A 25,003-nucleotide genomic window follows, 5' to 3' on the forward strand; every position below is an offset into this window, starting at 1 on the left:
AGCACGGCACTCTGCTGCAGAATGCTTTTTATATCCTTTTTTTTATTATTATTTTTAAATCTCAGTGGATTCTCACATTCTTAGCTTGGGTTTCCCCAGGATCAGAGCCTGAGACCCAGGCAGGCAAGCAGGAAGTCTATTTAGGGAGTAGTCCCAGAGAGTGGCCGTGGAGGGTGGTTGAGGAAGGCAGCAGAGAGGGACAGCCAATTTAAACATGAGGATTCTGTTGGCCCACCACACTGGTCACTGGTGAGATTCCCCAGAAGACCTGGGGAACCCTGAGAACCGTCCTTCAGTGAGCACTGCTGTAGACGCCCATCTGTGTGCTGCCGTCACACCAGGTGTTGTCAGCCAGGGGTCTGGAGGAGGGTCCCCTTCAGGGCCAGTCTCTGGGAACAGCCCCAAGGGTTGAAAGTGGGCACCACAAGTGTGCCCTGTGATGGCAGGCTGCTTCTATTGGGACTCTTTAATAAGGGGGAATTGAGACTGAGAAACCTTAAAGGTTTCTTTCGGTGTCCCCCAGACCAGGATCTGTGCAATGACAGAGCAGTCTGGGTGGGGTGGGGTTTTGAGCTGTGTCAAATGTGGCCTTTGATTATAAGCTCCAAGCCAGCAATTTGTGTGGTGGCTGTGGGAGAGCAGCAGCAAATCTGAAAATGACCCATCGGAGAGGGCGAAAATGCAGACCGGAAATGCCAGCTGAAATCCCTACAAGAGGACAGCAGGCATGACCTCGCCTAAGCTGAAGCAGCCCAAGTATGGAGAAGAAATTCCTTTTAACCTCAGCAAATAAGTTGCATCCAGGAGATTCCACAGTCTTCTGCCTTATATCTGCTAGGGAAGTTAGCTACTTCATCGTTATGCTTATTAAAGGTGAGGTGAGCCTGGGAGTGCAGGTGATCTTAAAAAAATCTCACAATCTGCCCTGCTGTGTGCTGCCACTATGGACAGATGCCAACCAAGCCCTCCACTTCTTTATTTCCTCTTTGTAGTAGCAATTCAAAGATGCAAAGGCATTCAGTGGAGAGAAGTCTGAACTGCTAAAAAGTAGACAGGGTTAGCTTGCATGAAGACTCAAGTGTGCACCTGCTGTCCTTTACCTATGGTGATGTGCACCTTCCGTCCTTTACCTATGGTGATGTGCACCTGTCGTCCTTTACCTATGGTGATGTGCACCTGCCGTCCTTTACCTATGGTGATGTGCACCTGCTCTCTTTACCTACAGTAATGTGCACCTGTCGTCCTTTACCTATGGTGATGTGCACCTGCCGTCCTTTACCTATGGTGATGTGCACCTGCCGTCCTTTACCTATGGTGATGTGCACCTGCCCTCTTTACCTATGACGATGTGCACCTGTCGTCCTTTACCTATGGTGATGTGCACCTGCCGTCCTTTACCTATGGTGATGTGCACCTGCCGTCCTTTATCTATGGTGATGTGCACCTGCTCTCTTTACCTACAGTAATGTGCACCTGCCGTCCTTTACCTATGGCGATGTGCACCTGCCGTCCTTTACCTATGGTGATGTGCACCTGTCGTTCTTTACCTATGGTGATGTGCACCTGTCGTCCTTTACCTTTGGTGATGTGCACCTGCCCTCTTTACCTACAGTAATGTGCACCTGCCGTCCTTTACCTATGGTGATGTGCACCTGTCGTCCTTTACCTTTGGTGATGTGCACCTGCCCTCTTTACCTACAGTAATGTGCACCTGCCGTCCTTTACCTATGGCGATGTGCACCTGCCGTCCTTTACCTATGGTGATGTGCACCTGTCGTCCTTTACCTTTGGTGATGTGCACCTGCCCTCTTTACCTATGGTGATGTGCACCTGCCGTCCTTTACCTATGGTGATGTGCACCTGTCGTCCTTTACCTTTGGTGATGTGCACCTGCCCTCTTTACCTACAGTAATGTGCACCTGCCGTCCTTTACCTATGGTGATGTGCACCTGCCCTCTTTACCTACAGTAATATGCACCTGTCGTCCTTTACCTATGGTGATGTGCACCTGCCGTTCTTTACCTATGGTGATGTGCACCTGCCCTCTTTACCTACAGTGATGTGCACCTGTCGTCCTTTACCTATGGTGATGTGCACCTGCCATTCTTTATCTATGGCCGTGTGTGCCTGCCCTCTTTACCTACGCTCATGTGTACCTGCCCTGTTACCTACGGTGATGGGCACCTGCCAGCCTTTACCCATAGCACTGTAGCATTGCCCCATCCTGAACTGTTGACTTGGAAGACATTTCCTCAGTGTGAGTGATGCCTTTCACCTTGATAGTTTTCCTTCTCTTTTCTGAGCATCCTTCTATATGTTTTGCCCTAGGTTAGAAAACCTGTGTCTGTGGGTTGGGGCGGGGCATATGTGTATGTGTCCCTTCTTCATTAATGTGTAGCGGTGCAAATCTGGAGAGACAATGTAGTATAATGCCAGGAAGTTTCAGACCACGTGGTGCTCTTCATTTTGTTGTCCATGACTTTTCTAATTTAATCATTTTGTTACAGCTCTACTTTGCTTTTCTGACCTAATTAGAGGGAAACCCATTCTCTTCTGTTTGATTAGATTATCTCCCCTTTAACCTCTGGTTCCATTCCCACTCTTCCAAGTGTTGAAGGCCACAGTTTTTTCATATTTATCTTCATACTTGTAGTCCCTTGTGTGTGCATATTTCACAGGACTGCACATGTGCCTGCATCTTGCTGAAGCTAAAAGTGACCAGGCTTTTTATAACTCACATTACAAATAAAGACTATTTCACAAGGCCTTGCTTTACACATCAATTTTTCAAGATAGAATACATCTTTAAACCTTTTAACAAACCTGTCTTAAATCTGATTCGCAGGGTTTTGTTTTGTATTTTTTTTTTTTGAGTTAAAGTCTCATGAAGCCCAGGCTGACCTGGGACTCTATGTAGCATTTTGTAAGCCTATCCTTGAACTCATGACAATCCTTCCTCAACCTACCTCCCAAGTCTGAAATTACAGACAAGAGCCAACCATACCTGGATATGTATATGTGCTTAGTTTTTTAAAAAAAAAAATTACTTCAGGGGCTGAGAATATAGCTTAGTTGACAGAGTGATCACCCACTATTCATGAAACCCTGGCTTGATCCTCAGTACTGCATTGAAAACGGGCATGGTGGTACATGCTTGTTATCTCACCCCTCAGGATGGAGTCACAGATGAAACTACAGCATAGGGAAACCGTGGCAGTACTCGGCACTCTCTCAAGCAATGAGACAAAGCATGCAATGCTTTCTCTTCTAATTATAATTTACATGAATTTCCCAATCTGAAATTTGATAGGAAGTATATGAAGTACTTGGCAGTGTAATTTTGGTGGTTAAATGGGGACCTCTGTTCACTTTGTAAGGCTGTAGAAACCCCAAGCATGCCCCACTTCTGCCTGTGGCTCCTAGTCCATGAAAACTGCCCTGCAGAACACATGCCCTGCGTTCTGTGGATGGCTCGAGTTTGGTTCCACTGAGAAGAGGCTTAACTGGGAACTGCAAATGGTGATTATGACTTCAGGCAAATCATCGAGTGTCTAATTATGTCTCCTGACCCAAAATAAGCAAGTGTCTACCACAAAAAACACACTGTGCCGAGCTTCTCATTACAGCATTCCAGCTTGGGGCTGTGTTGCTTCTGACTCCTGTTCAGAGGGAGTTGCTCATATTTCTGTCTCGGGGCCCACTCACGTTGGAGAAGGAATAGAACTATTCTCCAGGCAGGGATGGGAGCAGGAAAACAATTTGATCATGAAATGAAGGCGTGCGACTCCAAACTGAATATATTTCTTTTCATTTTGTGCGTGCTTTATATATCTGTGTCTCTGTGTGTGTATGTCTGTCTATGTATGTCTGTCTGTGTATCTGTCAATGTGTGTAGAGGCCTTTATGTGTGTGTGTCTATGTGTATGTCTGTGTATCTGTCTATCTGTGCGGGCCTCTAAGTGTGTGTGTCTTTGTGTATGTGTAGAGGCCATAGAGAGTTAGCTTTGTGTATATATGTGTATGTGTATATATATATGCATGCTCTGGAACATGCTTTATTCTGTTGAGACAGGGTCTCTAACTGAACCTGGAGCTCACTGATTGGGCTAGACACACACACACAAAGATGACAGACAGATAGACAGACAGACAGATGAATGATAGAATATTTAACATGCTGACTTAGGAATAAGTTATTGAATGAACTCTTATCTTAAAGACAATATCAAACTGTAAGCTTAATGTCATTGTACCCTATGTATTCCCTGCATTTTATGACTCAACAAAAAGAGCTTTAAAGGGCAAGATGTTTGGAAAGAAATATGTAACATATTTTACTATCATAGATTGACGGTGCTTAAAATGGGTTATTTCATGTCTGTGTCTTCCACCTGGGACTACCTACATGATGCCTGGAGAGTCTGCTTGGGAATGTGCGTCCACTCCCTGAGAACTGTGGAGGAAACCATTCTCGCTGCGCAGGGAGGGTTAAAGGATGCAGTTAGGTAAATTAGTAATTTCACATTCCGAACCATGACTCTTTCCGGATCAAGCATAAAAGGCATGTGCCCTTGGAAGCCCAAGAAAGAATTCATACAGTTCCCATTAGTCTAAAAATAAATAACAAATAAATAAATGTCTGAGTCATGCATTGCATTTCGATGGAGTTCAGTGGCAGGGAGAACATAAGCTATGCTTGAATGGTGGCTTTGCCAAGTGCCCAACAGAATGAGGCCACAGTGCTCCAAGAAAGTGAAATAAACGAACTGGTTGAATTTAATTCTGTCTCGAGTTCCTCCAACACACTAAGTGTGTCACGCTTTTGAGTGGCAGTGTGGAAACCGGAGTGAGATGGCTGTGCCAGGACGGAGTGTGGCTAGGGTGTGGTTCTACCTGTTGGAAGCTGTCCTGCGGGTACCTCTGCAGGAAAGGTGAATCCCAGCTCAGCTCCACCTGTACTTCTGACTGGACCAGCATTTTGAAGCTTTCCATGAAGCTTCAGTTTTCCTCGTTGGGAAACTGCATAGAAATACTGCAGAGCTGGTCCCGGAGCTCAGTTGTTACAGTGCTTGCCTGGTGTGCGTGAGGCTCTGGGTTCAGTCCCTCGCAGCGCATAAGCTGGTCATGGTTACCAACACACGTAATCCTGGCACAGGGGGAAGGCACACAGCTTTGTGGTCATCCTCCCACTACACAATGAGTTTAAGGATAGCCTGGGCTATAGGAGAACTTTCTTTGAATAGGAGGAGGAGGAGGAGGAGGAAAGGGGAAGCAGCTTACTGTAGTAGGTTAGCATTCCAAAATCAAGTTAAACAAATTAGCAAATTCAAAAGTACACACTAAGGCAGCCAGAATGCCTTTCCTGCAAACAGATAACACCATGGAGGGGAGATGAAAATGGTCAAGGAAAACCCACTACATTCAACTCTAACTGTTGGAAGAACTTGTGTTCTGGGCCCCTCCGTTATAAGGTCTAATTGTCCTGCAAAGCTGAGTTTCTGGTGGCACTGTTGCAGAAAGCAAGCCCACAGGAAAGAAGATGGACCAGAACATACAGAGGCAGTATCCACTTTGACTCCAAAGAAGCTGTACAGTACCTATAGGCTATAGGCTATGTCCACTCCATTCATGCTTAAGAAACAAATCCTTTCAGAAGGCTGAGACAAGTGTGAAGCCAACCTGGGCTACATAGCAATACTTTATCTCAAAAAAAAAAAAAACCTTAACGAAACATCATTTATTTCTTACAGGTTATGTGCATTTATGTTTTAATAAAGTTACTATTTAAGTATTTGGACCTAATATATCAGTCAGTTCATCTCTTAGGTATTCCTTTCAACCTACAGATGCTGTGAAAAACAGTAACGGTTACCAGTGAGATACTTTGGGTGCCAGGGACTGAGGAAATTGGGAGTGTATTGCACAGAGCCTCATCTTTGGTGTGATGGAATCCCACCCCTCCCTCCCCTTTCTTTGAATATCCCAATTAAGATATTGCCTTTAGTTGCTATCTACATGCTGGTTGAAAAACTAGAAACATAAAACTGAACTATTGAGTCATCTTAGACTTTAGCAAAAGCCTTAGACTTCAATATTTTTCTAACTTCTGGGGGGCAGAGGCAGAAGGATCTCTGTGAGTTCAAAGCCAACCTGAACTAAAAAGCCAGTTTCAGGACAGCCAAGGCTACACAGAGAAACCCTTTCTCGAAAAGTAAAAATAAAGATGAAAACAGCAATCATGTTCCTTGCGAGTCCATTGGCAGGCTCTGTCCTCTTTAGGTAAGAGCTTTTCCAAGCATCGAGGACTTGGTAGCGTGTTCTCAGAGCAGTGTGCTGGTGCCATGGGATGCTGTGCTCGCCCTTGGGCCGGTTCGCTTGGGTGGTAGGTAGACGTACAGCATGGGCATCAGCTTTCAAGGGGTGGCTTTACCCATTGCTGCTTAGGATTTATAGTTTGCACGTGTCCTGTCCTCACTCGTTTGTGCGTGAACAATTGTGGAACTCTGAGTTGTGCAGGAAAGCTGAATTGACCTCAGGACCACAGCCATATTGGACGCAAAGCTTCAGCATGATTCTCCAATGCTTGTGGTGAAACTACACAGTCCTTGAATCACTTTCCCATAATTAATTGCAATTCTGGAGGTCTGCCCTCCCTCCCCAGCCCTCTTGCCTTGCATGCACGGCTGTTCGAATGGAAGCTAGTGGAAAATTCCCGTCCCCTTTCACTCCACGGCCATGAGTTATAAAAAGCATGCCATTCAGAACTGACTTTTCTTCTGCGTGCTTAGATTTTTACTCACAAAGTAAAGGGGGGGGTGAATTCTAAGAGCTGTGTTGTACTTAACAATGAGGTTAGGGATCTCAGTACCACTCTGAATTGCAGGGTAGCTGGCCCTGTCTGCTACTTCTTTGGGGGGCTTGTGTTGGTATCACTGAGACCATCTGAATGCACTTCTTTTTCCAAGCAATGGTGACATTAGCACCACAGGTCACTCACAGCCCACCCTGCCTGGCTCATTTGGTGGGAATGAGGGACAAGCACAGAAGACAGCAATAACAGAAGTTTAATTCATATTCTTAGATCTGTTTGTTTTAATCAAAAGATGAATCATCTTGCCCCATTTTTAAACCAAAGCTCGCTGTGGTTATCCTGTGATTTGGTCCTGACCCAAATTTTATCAGTGGTACAGGTCTCTGACAGTTTCCCTTGACTCCAGGAATTTAGTTTCAAATTTAAGAAGTGTGGGTGCCAGCTTTGGCCTTGTAGCTCTGCAGCTTTCTGTGTCTCCCGATGGAAGAACCTACCCTGGAGTTTTGACCGCTTGTTGTGGTCCACATTCTGAGTATTTGGTTCCTTGGAATCCTGACTTACAAGGCCAAAGTTAGAGCTGAAGTGAAGGTGTGCCCCCAGCACTTTTTCTGTGTTCTAGTATTTTCTAGCTGGTAGGTGCAGACCCACCAGGATCTTCCATCATTCCTAAACCCTTCAGCCTCTATAACTTGCATTGCCTTTGAGGGCAAAGTCCTTACTAAGAGAGCAAGTGCCTTCATTATGACAATAGAAAACTAGGAGTTGTGATCTGAATCCTCTTCCCTGTCGTTATCCCCAGCAGCCAGAAGCCCCACATGAGCCAATCCCCGCCAAGGAACTCTGTTCTCACAACACCTTTCTTGTGCATTTGTGTGATCCTAGTAACTGCTCTGGAAGCAAGCTCTAGAAGAGCTGGTGTGAGCTGCATTCAGTGAGCACACCTGTCGGAGAGCTGTGCTATCTGGAAAGACCTCCCAGAGCTCACAGATGCAAGCTCTGCTTTGGAAAACTTGTGTATGCCAGTACTTCCCCCCATGATGGGAAAGGAAGGTGGCAGGGGCCAGGCGGCAGCACCTGATCCCAGTGGACACCAGGTCTCTTCCTCCCATCCCCACCTCATTTTCCCATCTCTTGAGTCCTCCATTGGCTCTGTCCTAACCTCTGACCATAACCTTAGGGAAATTTATTATATCTGTACTTAAATCCATGAAAATAATCTCTCACTTCAGAGTTCTCCCTGAGCACCTCAAGAATGAATGCCAAAGACCACTACTCAGCATGGGCTCTGAATGGCGGATTTCATTAGAAAATAAGTTGATCTTGGAATTCACGCCAGACTGCTTTTAAGTCATTCTAGCATTATAGACTCCAAAGATAACAGTGTAAGGTATAGCACATGGGTTTGCCCAGCAGAGAAGTATTGACTTCCATAAAGGAGAACACACCCACCAGAGCTCAACGTTGTGCTATATAACAAGTCACTCCCCAGTAACCGTGGGAACACATGTCAGCGCATGCAACAGCATGAATGAGTCATTGAAAAAAATAAAACCACTGAGCAGAATATAGACTGTGCTGCTCCAGTTATATGAAATTCAAAACATGGTTATACAAACCTATATTTGGTAGCAAAATAAAGATTAGCCTTGAGCAGAGAGGACCCAAGCAGCAAGGGGGACACAAGCCATCAGCTATGCTGGACCCCCTCCATGTGCCGGGCTGGGGTGTCATTACACAGACATGTGAGAGTATGTTCATCAAATTATGTGCTCGGCATGAGTGGACTGCAGGCTGTATAATTTACTCCCTGAAAACTGAACTGAGTTTCATAATACAACATAGGCCAGAATCTAAGGCAGCTGAGCCAGCAGACCGGATGAGAATAACTCGAAACCTCATCCGGTGGGTCAATGGTGGGATGGGGAGCAGGGGCAGTGGGGCCTGACTTGCTCTCCCAGTCTAGCTTAACAATGCTTTCAGAGTGGCCTTTCCGTCTTCATAACCTACGTGTACGTGAAACCTCCCCATCCCTGAAAACCTCACCTGCCCTCTTGTCTTCAGATCTTTCCACACATGGGTCCTATGGCCCGGGCGCAGCTTGCATTGTGAACTCTGACTGAGTTACATAGAAGTTAAATCCCATGGGTCTCAGAGCTCTGCTTCTCAGCGGGGTACTGTGGAAAGCAGAGCTTGAGGGAGGTGGGACAGCACGGCCTGCAGGGTTCCATATGCTCCCACGTGGCAGTCAGCGCCTGCCTTACCGCGCCTGTCCCTCCCGCAGCAGGACACCTCATATCTGTATTAACAGCCAAGCACTCTACCAGACTGGATCCCCTGCTTCTCCTCCCTGGTGTCTTCCTCATTCAACGTGACAGCTGTGTGCAGTGACATAATGGCAGGGTTAGGGAACAAAGTGACGTCTACGGTGTGTCCTGAGGGCCCGAGAGGAAGTACAGAACAGCTCTCTGAGGCTATTGAAAATCAGCCTTCTATAGGAAGCTCTTAGGTGACAAAACCAGCTGTACTATCCCTTCCACTGTCCCCTGAATGGAGTCTCTCCTGAATTCCCGGGAAGAGAGCACTTCCCTTATATGGTGTAAAATGAACTTGACAGCCGGGCGGTGGTGGCACATGCCTTTAATTCCAGCACTCGGGAGGCAGAGGCAGGTGGATCCCTGTGAGTTCGAGGCCAGCCTGGTCTAAAGAGCTAGTTCCAGGACAGGCTTCAAAACTGCAGAGAAACATTGTCTCAAATAAATAAATAAATGAACAAGACATAGAGATCTGTGGTTTCACATGACATATTTAAAGCTGTGCAGTTCAAAGGAGAAGCAGGTAGAGATTTGTCATCATCACCCATCCAGAGGGAACCATATTTAGTATGGCCTAAAGTTGGCTACACATTATAGGATGAACAGCTATTACCTCAGGGAATAGTTCTGATTAGTCCTCATTTTTAACTAATATGTTTTTGTCCCAACTATCATCACTTTGGAGAACATTTCACTGTCCAATGTAGTTAAAATTATACTTGTCAGAAATTCTTGTTAACCCTTTATTAAGGTCAAGTAAGGTTTTTAAAAGGAAAATTGAATCTGTTCCTTCGTAGTTAAAAATAATAAGGAATTTCATAAACATACCACAAATGTTAAACAGATAATTAGCTTGTGGTTGGAATTTGATGGTTTTATGTCACTCAGCAAAATGTAGTTTCTGTAGCAACATTTTTGCATCAGACTTTCCCGTTAAAGAGCCCAGTTTGTTCAGGGAATTTTAAAACTCCATCTGTATCTAATAAGTGCTCAAGATTCCAAAGACTAGATAGTCTAATAAAACTCAAGACTCCAGCTATCTTCAGACTAATGTTTATCATTATCTAGTAGATACCCCAAAGATTGATATCATCTGTTGACTCTACAAGTTTAATAGCAGGAAAATGCCTTCAGAAGCCCAGAGCGAAATCAGAGGGAGCACTACCTATGAGTAATTTTGTGTCTTGTCCAGTCAGACAAGCAGGTTGACCCGTGAGCCACAGACCCCTGTCTGGAAGGTGGTTAACACTGATTTGGTTCTGACTTTGTTGAACAACAAAGCATACTGAGACACCCCCTCCTGCTTGCAGACAAACTTCCAAAGCCTGAAGTGATAAAAAAAAAAATGCATTTAAAAAGAAGTAGCCATTGTAATGGGCTTTGGGATCTGTGAGTGCAACAGGAGCCAAGAAGGAAACGGCAGGTGGGAGGAAAATGTCAGGTAGTAGGCAATTGTCAGCAAACCCATCTCCAAAGAGGCCCTTCATCAGGTGATAGGCAGAAAGAAGTCATTGCACACATATGCTCATGGTCCTGTTCAGTGTTGAAAGGTACATGGGTATGTAAGGACAGAGATTCACCCTCTGGTCCTACCTTAGACAGCGTAGAAGTTGGACAGAACCAAAACCTTTAAATCATGTAAGTTCTTATACAGATCTTGTTAAGTGTGGCTCTGATCTGATATCGTTAGTAAATTCCTAACAGTGGCAGTTTGTTGCGTGTACAGCCTCTGACCTTTTCCCCTGCTCCCACTCTCTTGTTGGGAACACGTGACTGTTCTGTGAGCTCTCACCACTGTTAACATAAGAAAGCCTATCGCATTCTTGAAGGTCCAGTCTTGGTTTTAGCCAGCGCACTTAGCTGAGAGAAGCAAGGGGTGACTAAGCAGATACTGAGCAGATAATCCTGCTCTTGAAATACCACTGAGTAAGCAAAAGAAGCTATGCTACTCTGAAGGACTTTGTGTGTGACTCTAGGTCCATGATATTCTGAAGGGACACCTGAGGAGGCGGGAGAGACTGGGACTGTGGGGGACTCCTGAGGGGAAGGGTAGTTAAGGCACTGAGTATTTTAGGGGCATTGGAGGCATTTTGTATGAAATGCCAGAACAACACAGAAATGTCACGATAAAACCACAGGGTGAACTCAGGATTCCACCACGGATAAACATGCCAGCACTGGTTGACCACTTTAGCCGCTCTTCCCGTCCAGTGTGGGATATTGATAATGAGGGAGGCTGTGTACACCATAGCTGGGGAATCTCTGCTTCCATCTCTGTTCTCTCAACTGTGATCCTGGAACTGCCAAGCACGCGCGTGCGCACACACACACACACCAACAGAGGGCCAGTGAAAATATCTGACTTTACACCTTCAGGTTAAACCAGTGAACTTAGCCCGCTAGTGTCACAGTCTTCTAATGGTTTGTTTTGTGGTTAAGTAAATGTGCAAACTCAGACAACCCAAGGAAGTAACCCCCAAGCAAATCATAGAATAACATGGGCACAATGCATAAACTTTATATACACACACCTAGACACCTCTCTGTCTCGTAGAATGCCTCTATTCCATACCCTGGACGAACATCAAAGTGCTGTTTTCCCACCCACCCCCTTACCTCCCATTCCTTGAGTTTGGCAAAATTCCTGAGGCTGGCTCTGGCCAGAAACAAATTGTCTGAAACAATCTTAATGTTTTCAAATCTTTTTCTTCTGGTTGGTGGTCTTGACAGCCCAGAGGCCCCTCAGCCAGAGTGGGTGGCAGCTTCCCAGCTCCCTCTCCAGTACATCTTGGAACAGAAAGTTGGACTTTATACTAAAGGCCTTTCAAATGTCATACAGCCCAGCACGTGATGCTGAAAAGGGTGGCTCCTTGCTGTAAATCCATGAGCAGACAATTTCATGACATGTTTCCCCCTTTTTGTTGTTGAGCATTACTCCCAAGATACTCTGTAGGCTGCCAAAATAGAAATCTTCAGTTTGTGGCGAGTTCAGTGGGATATTGTGCATCAATAGCATAAAGAGGTGAGCCCAGGGTTGGGGACGTGGCTCGGATGTAGAGAGAGAGGCTCTGCCTGGCATGCCCAAAGCTCTGGGTCTAATTCCCAATACCAAACCAACCAACCAACAATAAAACTAACCAGACGTGAGTCTAAAGCAAGGCTTAGCCTTCCTCTTAGGAGCTTGCAAGAATAGTCATAGTAAAGGGGCAGACATGTGTGCTGGAAGGCTCAGAAATTCTCCTCAGACGGTGCAATATGAATTGTGGGCCTCATAGCCAGACTGATGACCAGACCAAGCCATCCGGTAAAACTGAGCCACTCACATCAAACAAGCACGTTGGTGAACGGAAGAGGTATCCACACATGCCCAGTTGTTCTTGATGGAATGTGACAAAATGGATGGGGAAGCCAGGATGTTTGCTTCCTCTAATGCCTTACAAATGTCCTCCTCTCAAAGCCAGGGACAAATAGTCAACATACAGACATTCCTCTTTCTCTGTGAGACTTGGTTAGCGTGATAAAACAATACATTTCCAAGACCTGTATCTTAGTATCCTTAGTATCTCATCACTTAAGAAGTCTCCATTTTCTTTTTTTTTAAGAATTCTCTATTTTCTATAAAAGACAAAATATATTTCCATAAAAACTATATTTTTAGATTAATGATTATATTTTAAATTTAGTTTTTGGTTGCATTTCTTAAAAAACATTGAATATTAGTTTAATATTTCCTTGCATTGTCAAATTGATTCCAAGGTTTATTTACAGATATGCAATGTTGTCCAAAAGAAGAACTGAGCTAGAATCTGAGGCAGGAAAATTGCCTTCTGAGAAACCTGGTGGGGACAGGACATTGGGAGCACCCTGTACTTGAGTCTCCTTGGATTGCAAAGATAATAATTCTTAATTTTGGAGGAGTGGTCCTGAGGGAATCATTGGGTCCACTTCTCAGAGTTTTGTAGGTTCACATCTTTTGCCATCTGGTACAGGCTTGCATTAGGATGTGAAAGTTAGGTAATTTCATAGGGAAAGATCTAATTAAAATAACCATTTAAAGACATCAGCCTGCATATACCAGACCTAGAGTTTAAGTGGAGGAGGCAAGGCCTATTCCTTTTTTTCAAACTATGCATGAAACAGTCACTTTTATCCCATTAAACTGGTAAAACTTTTATCTTACAACATTACCCATGTTTTAACTGTTTTTATCTTATTTTCATCACTTGGTTGTATCCCATCTTAAATATGCAGGCATTGCTGGTGTCCAGCCATCTTTAGTCCTGGCCATGCTAAGGATGCTAGCTGGGAGAGAGTCCAGGTAGGAGAAGGATAAATGATGCTTCCTGAAACATAATTGTGGGTCATTCACAGCGTGTACTGTGGAATCCAGGATTTTGTCTTCCGTGCACTTGTAGAAAGGGCCTGGATCTGCGTGTAATTCCCACGGCTTTGCACACGCACTTTCTCTGGGTTATCAGACATAGTCCTTGCTTTTACAGCCTGGACAAAGTAGAATTTCCTGCCACTGCTAAGTGTAGAAAGTATGACCCGATGCCTTCTCCCCCTTTTAGTAGTTCCGCCACCGTCCTTGCTTGGAAAGGGAAGTCCCACCTGCCTGCCCGATGAGAGCATTGTCCACTCTGTCCACCTGCCTGCCCGATGAGAGCATTGTCCACTCTGTCCACCTGCCTGCCCGATGAGAGCATTGTCCACTCTGTCCACCTGCCTGCCCGATGAGAGCATTGTCCAATCTGTCCACCTGCCTGCCCGATGAGAGCATTGTCCACTCCGCTGGGTCAGCTGAGTAGGAGATGTGCATATGTTACTGACTCTGGATGTGGGCCAGGTTGCTGACCCTTTCAGGTCACTTCCCTTTCATCTCTAACTAGAAGTTAAATTATTGGCGAGTCTGGCTGTATATAAATGTTATCCTTCATTCTACTTACTTTAAAATATTTGTCTCTAGACATTTATTTGACATTGATGTGTTGAATGGCGTTTTTGGAAGCTATGTTTCAGATAGCCCAAGCTTGGCTTTGAACTTGAGAGGTACTGTGCATTGGCCATTTCCAAACATGAAACATGTCCATTCAGAAATAGTTGTGATTTTCATTTTATAATAAGTTTCTTTTCAGTGACCAATTTACATTGCCCTCACACATCGTCAACACCCCTGGTCCCTGCCCTGAGGCTCCTTTCTCCAGATGTCTGTTCATCCCTCTGAGTGGCACAGGTCTGACTTCACAGGTCCCTCCAGGCCACATTCCCAAGCAGTCTTCTCCCCCTCCACTTACCCTAGCACACAGAGCGAACACTTTCTGGATACTTGGACCCCTCAGTCAATATTTTTTGAACAAACAAATGACCCTGAGTGGCTCCGACCCTGAACAAGAAATACCTCCAGATTGATGATGGTATTCACTCGCTCACGTCAGCAAGTGTAGAAAAACCATGGCACCTCTGTCCAAATCCATATTATATGTCCCTCTCTGCCCTGCCTGGCATCTCGCCAGCTGAGGCAGGTTCCCCTGCAGTCAGAAGAGGGAGGGCTATACACTCTTCCTCTCCGTGAGCCCCTCTTGACCTCTGACCCACACAGAGCATGGTGCTCTCCAACCCACATATAAGCTAGTTTCCAAGTTTGTGGGAGATTGCACACCCCATGCCTGGGTAGGGTTATAGGGAACTTTAAAGTGAGCTTGTATCAAGCATGTCTTCCTATACTTCCTGTTACTGCTACTGCTTCTGAGATAAAAGCCTGGTTGGAGCTGGGTGGATTTTTTTTATATCATAGAAAAGACAACCCTACCTTCTGTTTGCCTTGTGGAAGAAGTCAATACTCTTAACATTGGCGATTTCTACAAGACTGTTACAGTAAGGTTGAAATCATCGACAAACAATTATGTTAAATTTTGTTTCAAAACAAAACAGAAAGGTCTCCAATATGCTTTGCCTGAATTTATAACTGTTAGATATTTAAAATATAGGGTCCATGTTTTCATTTGAAGTAGTCTTTATAATCAAGAACGAGCTGTTCTCTAAATTTTGTAAAGCAAAGCGAAAAGAATCCATCAAATAAGAAACATCTGAAAGTTGTAGATATTAAACAGATTTTTTTTCATTAAGTAAAGCTTAGTAGAGCAGGTTGTATTATCTCACTCCTTTAATCAGGTTTAACTCCTGAGGAAGAGGCAGGCAGATCAGAGTTCAAAGCCAGCCTGGGCTACAGAGCGAGTTCCACTGTAGCCAAGGCTAAGAAACCCGGTCTGGAGAAAAAAGGTGGGGGGTAGGAATAATGGGGAAAAAAATACCTTCACATGTGAAAGGATGTTGTTTTTTAAATGAAATTTATCCTAAAGGCAAAGGATTGCTCCCAAATGGAACTAGGCAGATGAGGGGGGAAGAAAGAATTAAAGTATGTTGTAAAAACAGGAGTTAAAACGTGACATTTGCACTGCGAGAATAAGTTGTATATAATCAATGATATTAAAAATTGCTGAAGTTAAACCTGAAAAAAAAAAAAAAAGAAAAGACACTAGAGCAGTGGTTCTCAACCTGGGGGTCATGACCCCTTCGGAGATCAAATGACCCTTTCTCAGGGTCTGCCTAAGACCATTGGAAATCGGAGATATTTGTATTATCGTTCATAGCAGTAACAAAATCACAGTTATGAAATAGCAACGAAAATAATTTCGTGATTGGGGGTCAATGCAACATGAGAAACTATATGAAAGGGCCTCAGTATTAGGAAGGTTGGGGGCCACCGCTCTATGTAAGAGGTTCCTTCACGTCAGGAGAAGACAGGCGAAAACTGGCAATGTTTAGCTCAGTCCTGTTTAACTAGAGCAAGTCTTTGTGCTTGCTTAACAAAGCCTGATTTTGAATTGTCAGTCCTACAGAACAGATAGTCACACAAGTGCACTCAAGTGTATACACACACACACACACACACACACACACACATACACACACACACACTGTCACGAAGGCAGAGGGCACTTTGTCATTATCATAAAGTATTAGAAAAATTTCAAAGTTTGATCTATGATTTAGTAATAGTCTGCTCATGACCCATTGCATATTTGGCCTCGATGGCAGCTCAGGAAGTCCCCAGGCTAGCCCATTCTCTGCTCATTTCATGGGCAGTTATGGAAAGATACAAAGTACCTCCATCTGTCCCTCTCATAGCTGTCAGCCCCTCCACTCCCTCTCGCCTTTCCTGTCTCATGTCCCTATGCACACTGGGCTTTAATCCAGGTGCTCAATCCACCTCAGTCCTCTCTTGCCTTGACTCCATCTCAGGTGGTCCTCCTTCCCCTACTCCTTGACTCCATCATGGGTGGTCCTCCTTCCCCTACTCCTTGACTCCATCATGGGTGGTCCTCCTTCCCCTACTCCTTGACTCCATCACGGGTGATCCTTCTTGTCCTACTCCTTCACTCCATCATGGGTGGTCCTCCTTCCCCTACTCCTTGACTCCATCATGGGTAATCCTTCTTGTCCTACTCCTTGACTCCATCACGGGTGGTCCTCCTTCCCCTGCTCCTTGATTCCATCATGGGTGGTCCTCCTTCCCCTGCTCCTTGACTCCATCACGGGTGATCCTTCTTGTCCTACTCCTTGACTCCATCACGGGTGGTCCTCCTTCCCCTACTCCTTGACTCCATCACGGGTGATCCTTCTTGTCCTACTCCTTGACTCCATCACGGGTGGTCCTCCTTCCCCTGCTCCTTGATTCCATCATGGGTGGTCCTCCTTCTCCTACTCCTTCACTCCATCATGGGTGATCCTCCTTCCCCTACTCCTTGACTCCATCACGGGTGATCCTTCTTGTCCTACTCCTTGACTCCATCACAGGTGGTCCTCCTTCTCCTACTCCTTGCTACCATACACACTGGGCTTTAACTCAGATGTTTCTTTACCTCACACCTCATTTTTGTTATTTTCCCCCAATTTTTTTTCAGCCTGTTTTCTTGTCACCTGGTAAGCCAAGAAATATTCTGGCCAGGGTATAATACCAGTCATTTGGTAAGGAAAGGTACGTGTTTTTTGTTGTTGTTGTTGTTGTTGTTGTTTGGTTTTTCGAGACAGGGTTTCCCTGTAGCTTTGGAGCCTGTCCTGGAACTAGGTCTTGTAGACCATGCTGGCCTTGAACTCACAGGCATCTGCCTGCCTCTGAGGAAGCCTACTTTCCCCTGCTCTCATTTTCACAGTCTGACTTTCCTTTTTTGGTTTTTGTCTTTGTTGTTGTTGTTGTTAAACAGGGTCTCACTATGTAGTCCTGGCTATCCTAGAACTCAGTACATAGACCAGGCTGGCCTAGAACTCAGAGATCTACCTACCACTGCCTCCCAAGTACTGGGATTAAAGGCATGCACTTTTGACTTTAACTTTGCCTATATCTTTCTTAATATTTTTTATTTTTTTAAATTGTCTATATGGTGATAGGATTGGTTTTAACTTGTCTTTTTAAATACAAATTTAGAAAATTTAGGAGTGTGTGCATGTGGTAGAAGTTTGTGTAGACAAATGGAAGCCAGGGACAAATGTCAAATGTCTTTCTTAGTCTCTTATGACTCAAAGTCTCACTGAACCTGGATCTCACCAATTCAGCTAAACTAGAGAACTCCAGGGCGTCATCTGGCTTTGCACTGCCCAGCACATGCTGGAGTCCCGGATGCATGACGCCAGTGTCTGCACTGCCCTCCAGATCCTGGAGTCCTGGATGTATTACGCCATGCCTAGTTTTCACGTGGGTTCAGGGACTGTCGTGTTTGTGTGGCAAATAGGTCAGCAACTGAGCCTCTCTCCAGCCTTGATCAGTTATTTTATGCATTGAACAAAATAAGCACCATGGGCCTCAGTATCCTTGTCAGCTTTCAGATAGAATGACTAGCTTGCAGGTGAACTTCTTAATTACAACGTATCTATTAGCTGTATAGACCATTTTAATTCAGGTCAAACGGGCTTTCCAATATCAGCATTGAAACTGAATGTATTGTCTCCTGTCTCAACAGGAAGTGAGGCATGAAGGAAGTCATGCCTTAGCTCAAAGCCCTTCAGGCTAATCAGCTCCATAGGGTGATACTTAGTTAATCCAGCATGTCCAGTGACCTTGTTTGACAGGTAGAGCCCACCTGACTACAGTAAATAAATTCCATATGCATGTATAGCAAACATGTATCATCCTTATGCACCATGAAGAGTTGGCATGTTCTGTGCCAGGTACATGCTTGCTGTGACAGCACACTGCTATAGTGAGAAGTTACACTGTACCTGCACTCTTCAAACACACCACCCTCTCAGCCCATGCCCCTAAGTGATGACGCCAACTATAATGACCGTAACCCTATCAGTTGTTTCCCTGAGATCTTAAGTAGGTGGCTCAATCAGCTTCTCTAAATGAAACAAAAAAATGTTCCTAATCATATGCATATTTCCAAATTGAGCATGTAATTCCTGGGGATACAGCGGCTCACCTCCAGGCTGCTGGGCAGCACGTTGACCGTGTCACAGAAGACGGGAAGGCATCTTTCCCATAATGAACCAGGTTCTGTGTTCTTTAATATACAGATAAAGAGTGCTATGCTTTCTCTCTCTCTCTCTCTCTCTCTCTCTCTCTCTCTCTCTCTCTCTCTCTCTCTCTCACACACACACACACACACACACACACACACACACACACACACACACACACACACACACGAAGCTCCTGAGGTTCTGAGCTCCTCTGCAAACCCCTTGTCATTTGTTTTCCCAACAGCAACAATTACGTTTCTAGGAACGTAACTTCCTTGGTCCCCCTACATTGGACTGATGAATTGCAGTTTCCAGACCTTTCTTAGAGAATATCTTATTGTCGCTTTAAAAGAAAGAAAAGGATTGCCTTTCCTGGATTGTATCGCGTTGTTTAAAAACCAGCACTGGGAGGCCGGTGGCAGAGGAAATGTTTACATCAAGCTAATAAGCGTTAGCTGTGTTTTTCAAGTCGTTCTGTCTTAAAGTGGCTGCAGGGTTCATAGCTGTTTATAAAATATACGGCTTTCAGTAGCGTGAAATAGTTGTTTATTTCCTTTCCATATTTCCTCTTGTTGGGAAAAAAAAAATGTGTTGACCTACCGAAGTACAATGTGCGGCGGTAAGCCGAGAGTCTGTATAAAATGTGTTTGAAATCACGGACAGAGGTCTGTCCTACTGGTTGATCACCTGGTAGGAAGGGGTCTGGCAATCAAGAGTTTATCTTATCCTGCTTAACCACACCATAGAGAGTGAGCCTTCCCCTGTATTGTTCCGCTCCTGTGCTCCCCCCACATTCATTCAGAAGGCTGACACTTCCTTTGCATGACAGATTAAAGAGGCAGCAAGGGCTCTTTTGATGGTGTTCCTGGAGCTTTCTTAGCTTGAACTCCTTGGGCTGTGCTTAGTGCTCAGAAATTGAAATACTATTCACCTGCCAAACTCACCAAAACTGTGCCATTATTTTCCTTCCGAACAAGGTTTTGAAACTCCGAAAAAGCTGGTGAATTTTGTGTGTAGATCAGGGAGGGCAAGGAAATAAGGAAACCTTCTTAAAAACAGCTCAAGAGAAAACACGTAAAACAATGAAACCAAATTATGCCTTTTCTTTCTGTGATAATCTATAAATAGGTGTTGGTCATGTTGTTGCTTTTTCAGTTGTCAGGCTTATCTGTGGTTCCATTAGACGTTATTTTCTTCCCTCAGAGAAAAGCGGTGTTTATTATTGCAGGTGCCAAAACACGGAGGAGAAAAAAAACAAGCAGGGAGTGGGTTTAATCATTCCGAGTGGGTTTCATGTTTACTTTGGTTTTTGTTTCCAGGGCTGGAGCCCATAAACCTAGTGAAGGAGCTGGCAAATTGCCTTTCTCAGGTGCACTGCTCAGAGCAGGAACAGGTGCTGACAGAACAGGTGCCTACTGATGAGCAGATAAGCCTGTGGCAGTCCCTCTGTGACAGTTAGCTAAACCATAAAAGAAGAGCTTTTGAGATGCCACCATGCTACTGTTCAAATATTTGCTAATAGACCCCAGGAAGGAGGAGATTGTGGCCACTTCACTTGGCGTTCCTCCTCCTGTTCTCTCAGCTTTGCAAAGCCCCACAACGGGGGGTGGTTTTCCTGTGTGTGAAGCACAAACCCAAGCGTACATAGCTGGGGCTCTGCTGAGCCTTGAGCTGTGTCGCCCTTGGCAAAACGCTTTTCCCCCCATTCGGTGACTGTTTATCTTAGCAGAGGACTTGGTAGTCGTCAGATTAGAGTGTTTACTAGAAGGATGTGCCTTCCTCCCTCTGTGGAGCTCCGCTTGCCAATATCCCTGGTACCACAGCAGATGTGGACGGTCCCTGAAAGTGAGCGTGAGAGTTCCCAAAGAAAGCCAAAAAGATAAGCAGATATCTGTGGCCCCTCGCTACCCCAGACATCGGAACATGCATCATCGCACACAGTAAAGGTCAGTGTTCAGGTGTCTGACTTTTGGGAAGTACAGAAGCTGAAGAAGTCGCCCAGGAAAACAATAGTGACACCGAGGGGATTTTTCATTGTGTTGCCTGTTGCCTGGGCAGTTTTTGTTTTCTGTTCTTTGATTTGAACGACTCCCCTACCTCCACAAAGCTAGGGCTGGCAACACTCATTCATTTAGATTCTGCTTCCAGCAAAAGCTTGTCCACTTCAGAAAGTTGAGGTATACATGAAAAACACAGACTGGGACCACAGCTCTATCCTCAGATTAAGGAGAGGTGTCAAAGCGAGAGTTTATGGAGAAGTCTGAGAAAAATAAATTGTGCTTTTCTGGGAAGAAGTATTGACTGAAGTCCACCAACTTTTAAAAGATTTATATGACTTTAAATAATTACCTTGTAAGCATATGATGTCATTGTCATAGCGTTTAACGATTCATCTACTATCTACATGCTTTGTTTAAACTTCCTGTGGAATACATATGGTTCACATAAAGAAAACTCCAGGGTCATTTGAGGTTTTGTAGAAAACAATCATTTGTGAAAGCAAAACAGACCTTTCAATGTCTTATTTTGGTTACACTCTATAAAAAGGCCATGAAACAGAGAGATCGTTGCAGCCCCGAGAACAAACTGTCAGACCCCCTCAGCCCAGCATGGTTTGAGCATAACAGCCCCACGTGGGGACAAGCACACAGCCTGTCTCTGGGACTGAGTGGGGCTGCAGTATCTCCGGGACACTTGAGAAATACAGCCCTGTTTCCAGATGGCAACCCCTGCACGGCGCAGCCCTGAGACTCGGAGGACATGAGGTTGGCTTTCTTTAATTTCCTCTCTTTTACCAAGAGTCATAATCTATTTTTGTAAAGAAATTCAGGAAATTGGTAAAGCACTTGACTCCATCCGTTAAGTATCCGTAATTAACATGATTGTCACGTTTTTCCTGGCTCCATGCTGTCTTGTTCACGGCCTCCCTCACATGGGTACAACCCGCTGAGAGGATCCTGGTAATGGGTGTCACTTAGCCCCAGCTACTCAAACATAGCAGCGTGCGGCTCTGCAGAGAGGCACACTTCCTCTGCTCGGCTAATAAAGATTCCTAAGCTCGGGGACTTTTCTGAACAGATTCTGGCATTCTTTTCAGAGAGCCCCTTTATTGCTCTTCACCCTGTGACTGCTTTACTCCAGGACAGCACAAAAGAAACCATCCTTCACTCAAGGATGCTTGCAGCCTGTTTTCATAGCCCCTGATTAAAAAACAAAAACAGGGCTGATAGTTGTTGCCCAGCAGAACCAGCCCACCTTCCTACCTTCATCAGCCACTGTGTGTTGTTCTCTAGAATGTTCTCCAGCACCTGCAGCCTCTGTACAGAGTCGTCGTAGTCGAGGGGTGCGTCCCTCTGCACGGCGTTGGACATGTAGGGGCTGGAGGAAGATCGGCAGCTGTCGGTCTCCGGCAGCAAGAATGTGTAGCTGCAGGGCCCGTTCTGGACCTGGTATTGCCTTCTCCCTGTGCTGTCCACGCTCTTCCGAAAGTTATTGTAGGCTGAGGCCAAGACAAGATCACAGCCAAAAGTTAGGAAAACAATCTGCCACATTCTTTCTCTCCTTGGGTTTTAAACTGTGAGCTCAGCAAACTTGCAGGCACGTATGCGTCCTGAGCCCTCGGCTGCTGTCTAGAGCACAGGGCTGTGCTGCATGAACGAGTCCATCAGTGAGAGCCTTCTCCTCCCGTTCCTGAAGCAGTTTCTCTCCCAGTGCTGGCTCTCCTCTTCTCCCCGGCACACGGGGAACTGTCCTGCCGAGGAAGGAGCAGCTCTGCTCACTCCAGAGGTCTGCACAGACTCTTTGTTTCTACCCTGAGTCTACAGTGTCAGTATCCGAATCAATCACTTTCCTTCCCTTATATGATAAGTTGATAAGAGCAGCCAGACATGTGCAGCCAGCCGCTCCGCCCCCTGGCTCACCCACTATCTTCCTGTAGGGGGTCACTAGCCAGGCAACAGGAAAAATCAGAGCATAGTGCTTGCTGCTCCGAAGGATTGTGCATTGCAGAAGCCTTCTGGGAACAAGGACCAGCCACAAGGCCCCTGGGCATGTCATAGGCACCACCCTAATTATTTCCTAGAGAGAAGTCGGGGCTCTGTTGTCTGTCCACTCATTCGCTGGCTAAGCTCGCAGAGTAACTGAGGTAACCACTTTAATTTTAAAGCACAGTGAAAGGTTCTGAATTTCCCTGTAGGAATAAAACTACAACTATATCAGAACTTTATTTTTGGTACCGAGAATATAAAGAGCAAGACCAGCCAGCTCTTGTAAACTGTGCCTTTATAAACAGGGTATTAGTCCTGTTGGTATTATTTGATTTTTTTTTTCAACTATTAGCCAAGTCATGTATAATTTTAACCCAGTTTAAATTGTGTTACCAAGATCAGTTTCTCAGCACTTACATGTTTATACCTTAAAACAAAATAACTAGTTAAATATACAAACAAAACTTATAATACTTTGACCCTATTAATGGTCTATTAAGTTATGGTAGATATTTAGATGAAGTATATCTAGAGGGAACATATACCCTTTCCTTTACTGTATGGGGGTTTGCTGGGGGTTCATTGTTCTGTAACATATTATTAAATTAGTCCCAGTCAGTGGGCTCCCGCAAATCACTTTCCCCTTTTAATTAAGCACTAAAGCCCTTGGCCATAAAAGTCAGGGCTGTGCTGACTTCTAAGGCTTCCAGCTCTGTGGCTCTGTTGGTCCAGACTCACTTCCCTTCATAACCAGAACTTAATGCTCCATAGAACGGTACTGTGCAAACCACAGTGTCTGGTGAACTGACTCAAGGACGGCATCGGCCTCTAGAAAGCTCAGGCAGCTCCGCATTAGGCAAGCTTGACATCTGGAGGATGCAAGAGTCGGGATTTTAGCTGTAGGTGAATCTGGAATCTGCACAGTGAATTTTGTTATTCTCAGAATCAGTTTGTTAAATGTTTTTTAAATGCATGTGCTGTTAACAGAGTGGCTCCCGAGTTGCCACCAGAACAGGGAATCTTATCCCAAGGTCCACAGGCAGATATCACGGGGTCCATGAACTCTTTAATTTCCACCAAGCTCTAACCAAAATTCAGCTTTTCTTGTATAAATGAGGAATTCGCCAACCACACTTTCCCATCAGCAGAGACATGTCCTTCTAGCAGACGTCTCAAACCTCACGGTTGTTAGAAAGGACTCACAGGCCCTACAAACTGCTAGAGAGCTCTGTGGCCCAGAAAGGCCAGAACTCATGCTCTGCACAGACAGTAGGGGAGGGAGTTTGATTCCTGAGAAATGATGCTTGGTTCACTAATGCCGACATCCCTACTCAGAACACCTAGAAGAGAGTAGGCAGGCCTTAACTTCAGTGCTGTGTGTACTTATGCTCTCGGCCCCAGTTTCCCTACTTGGAAAATAGACACCATTCTTTCTTTGTGGAATTTTCTGGATTAAGTTGATATATAATAGGCACAATTTAAGATTGCTAACTACTTTCCTTACGGGTTTTTTTTTAATAAGTGGAAATTAATTTGTTTACCATGAAACAGTATCTTTACAGTTTCGTACTTAGTCTCTTGGAGAAAATCTTTTATTTGTTTGGAAAAGCACAATTCAAGGCTTTAATATATGGTTTAGGTTGGAACCATTCAATAGTGTTCCAGGCAAACCAGGATGTTTTACAAAAAGAAACATGGACAAAGAGACAGGCCAAGTACTAAGCGAAGCACTCTTCTGGGCAAAGGGTGACTCACATCAGGACTTCTGATCCCAAGGGGATCATGGGACATGGAGGGAAGGAGATCATAGACAGAGCACTCTGAAAATATGTAGGAGAAGGTAGCACCACTTCCTGGAGACGCACGGCCTCTGTGCTTTTGCTATGGACACTGTCCTCATCCAGTCCCCCCAGAACATGACAGGGGCTGTTTTTCATAGACTCTGAAATGGAAATGATTAAAGGTGGAATCGGCAAGGCTCTCTTGAGGAATGAGATGGTAGAGACTTCAAGCACTATGGATTGTCCCAATCTTGATGACTGTATCGGCAATCGTGGCAGCCGCTGGGCAGCTCCTGGCCTGTCAGAACAGCTGGACAGCAGCAGGACTTTTTTCATGAGCACAGCACTCCACATCTTTTATTGTCTTCACACCCACGAAATAGTCTTTTTGTATATTTTCAATCATTTAAGAATGGTAGGGATCAGAGCAAGGCATGGCAGCACATGCCTGTAATCCCAGCACCCAGGAGGCTATAGCAGGAGGACTGTTGCAGGGTTCAGTCCAGCCTGAGCTACATGGAGGCCTAGTCTCAAACAAAACAAGCTAAATGCACACACAAACACACACGTGTATGGGTGCTATTGTAAAAATAC

General features: G+C 45.0%; 2 protein-coding genes across 6 annotated transcripts in view; one reads left to right on the forward strand and one right to left on the reverse strand.

Moving 5' to 3' along the window:
• The window catches only part of Angpt2 (angiopoietin 2), a 52,396-nt gene extending 29,892 nt beyond the window's left edge, over window positions 1–22,504 (reverse strand). The window contains exon 1 of the mRNA XM_075986289.1: window positions 21,906–22,504. Coding sequence (XP_075842404.1) covers window positions 21,906–22,193 — 288 coding nt within the window. The 5' untranslated portion in view covers window positions 22,194–22,504. The remainder of the gene's footprint in view (window positions 1–21,905) is intronic.
• The window catches only part of Mcph1 (microcephalin 1), a 199,832-nt gene that overhangs the window by 117,803 nt on the left and 57,026 nt on the right, over window positions 1–25,003 (forward strand). The window lies entirely within an intron of this gene.

This window comes from Microtus pennsylvanicus, chromosome 9 (genome assembly GCF_037038515.1).
Source record: "Microtus pennsylvanicus isolate mMicPen1 chromosome 9, mMicPen1.hap1, whole genome shotgun sequence".
In the NCBI taxonomy this organism is placed as follows: Eukaryota; Metazoa; Chordata; class Mammalia; order Rodentia; family Cricetidae; genus Microtus; species Microtus pennsylvanicus.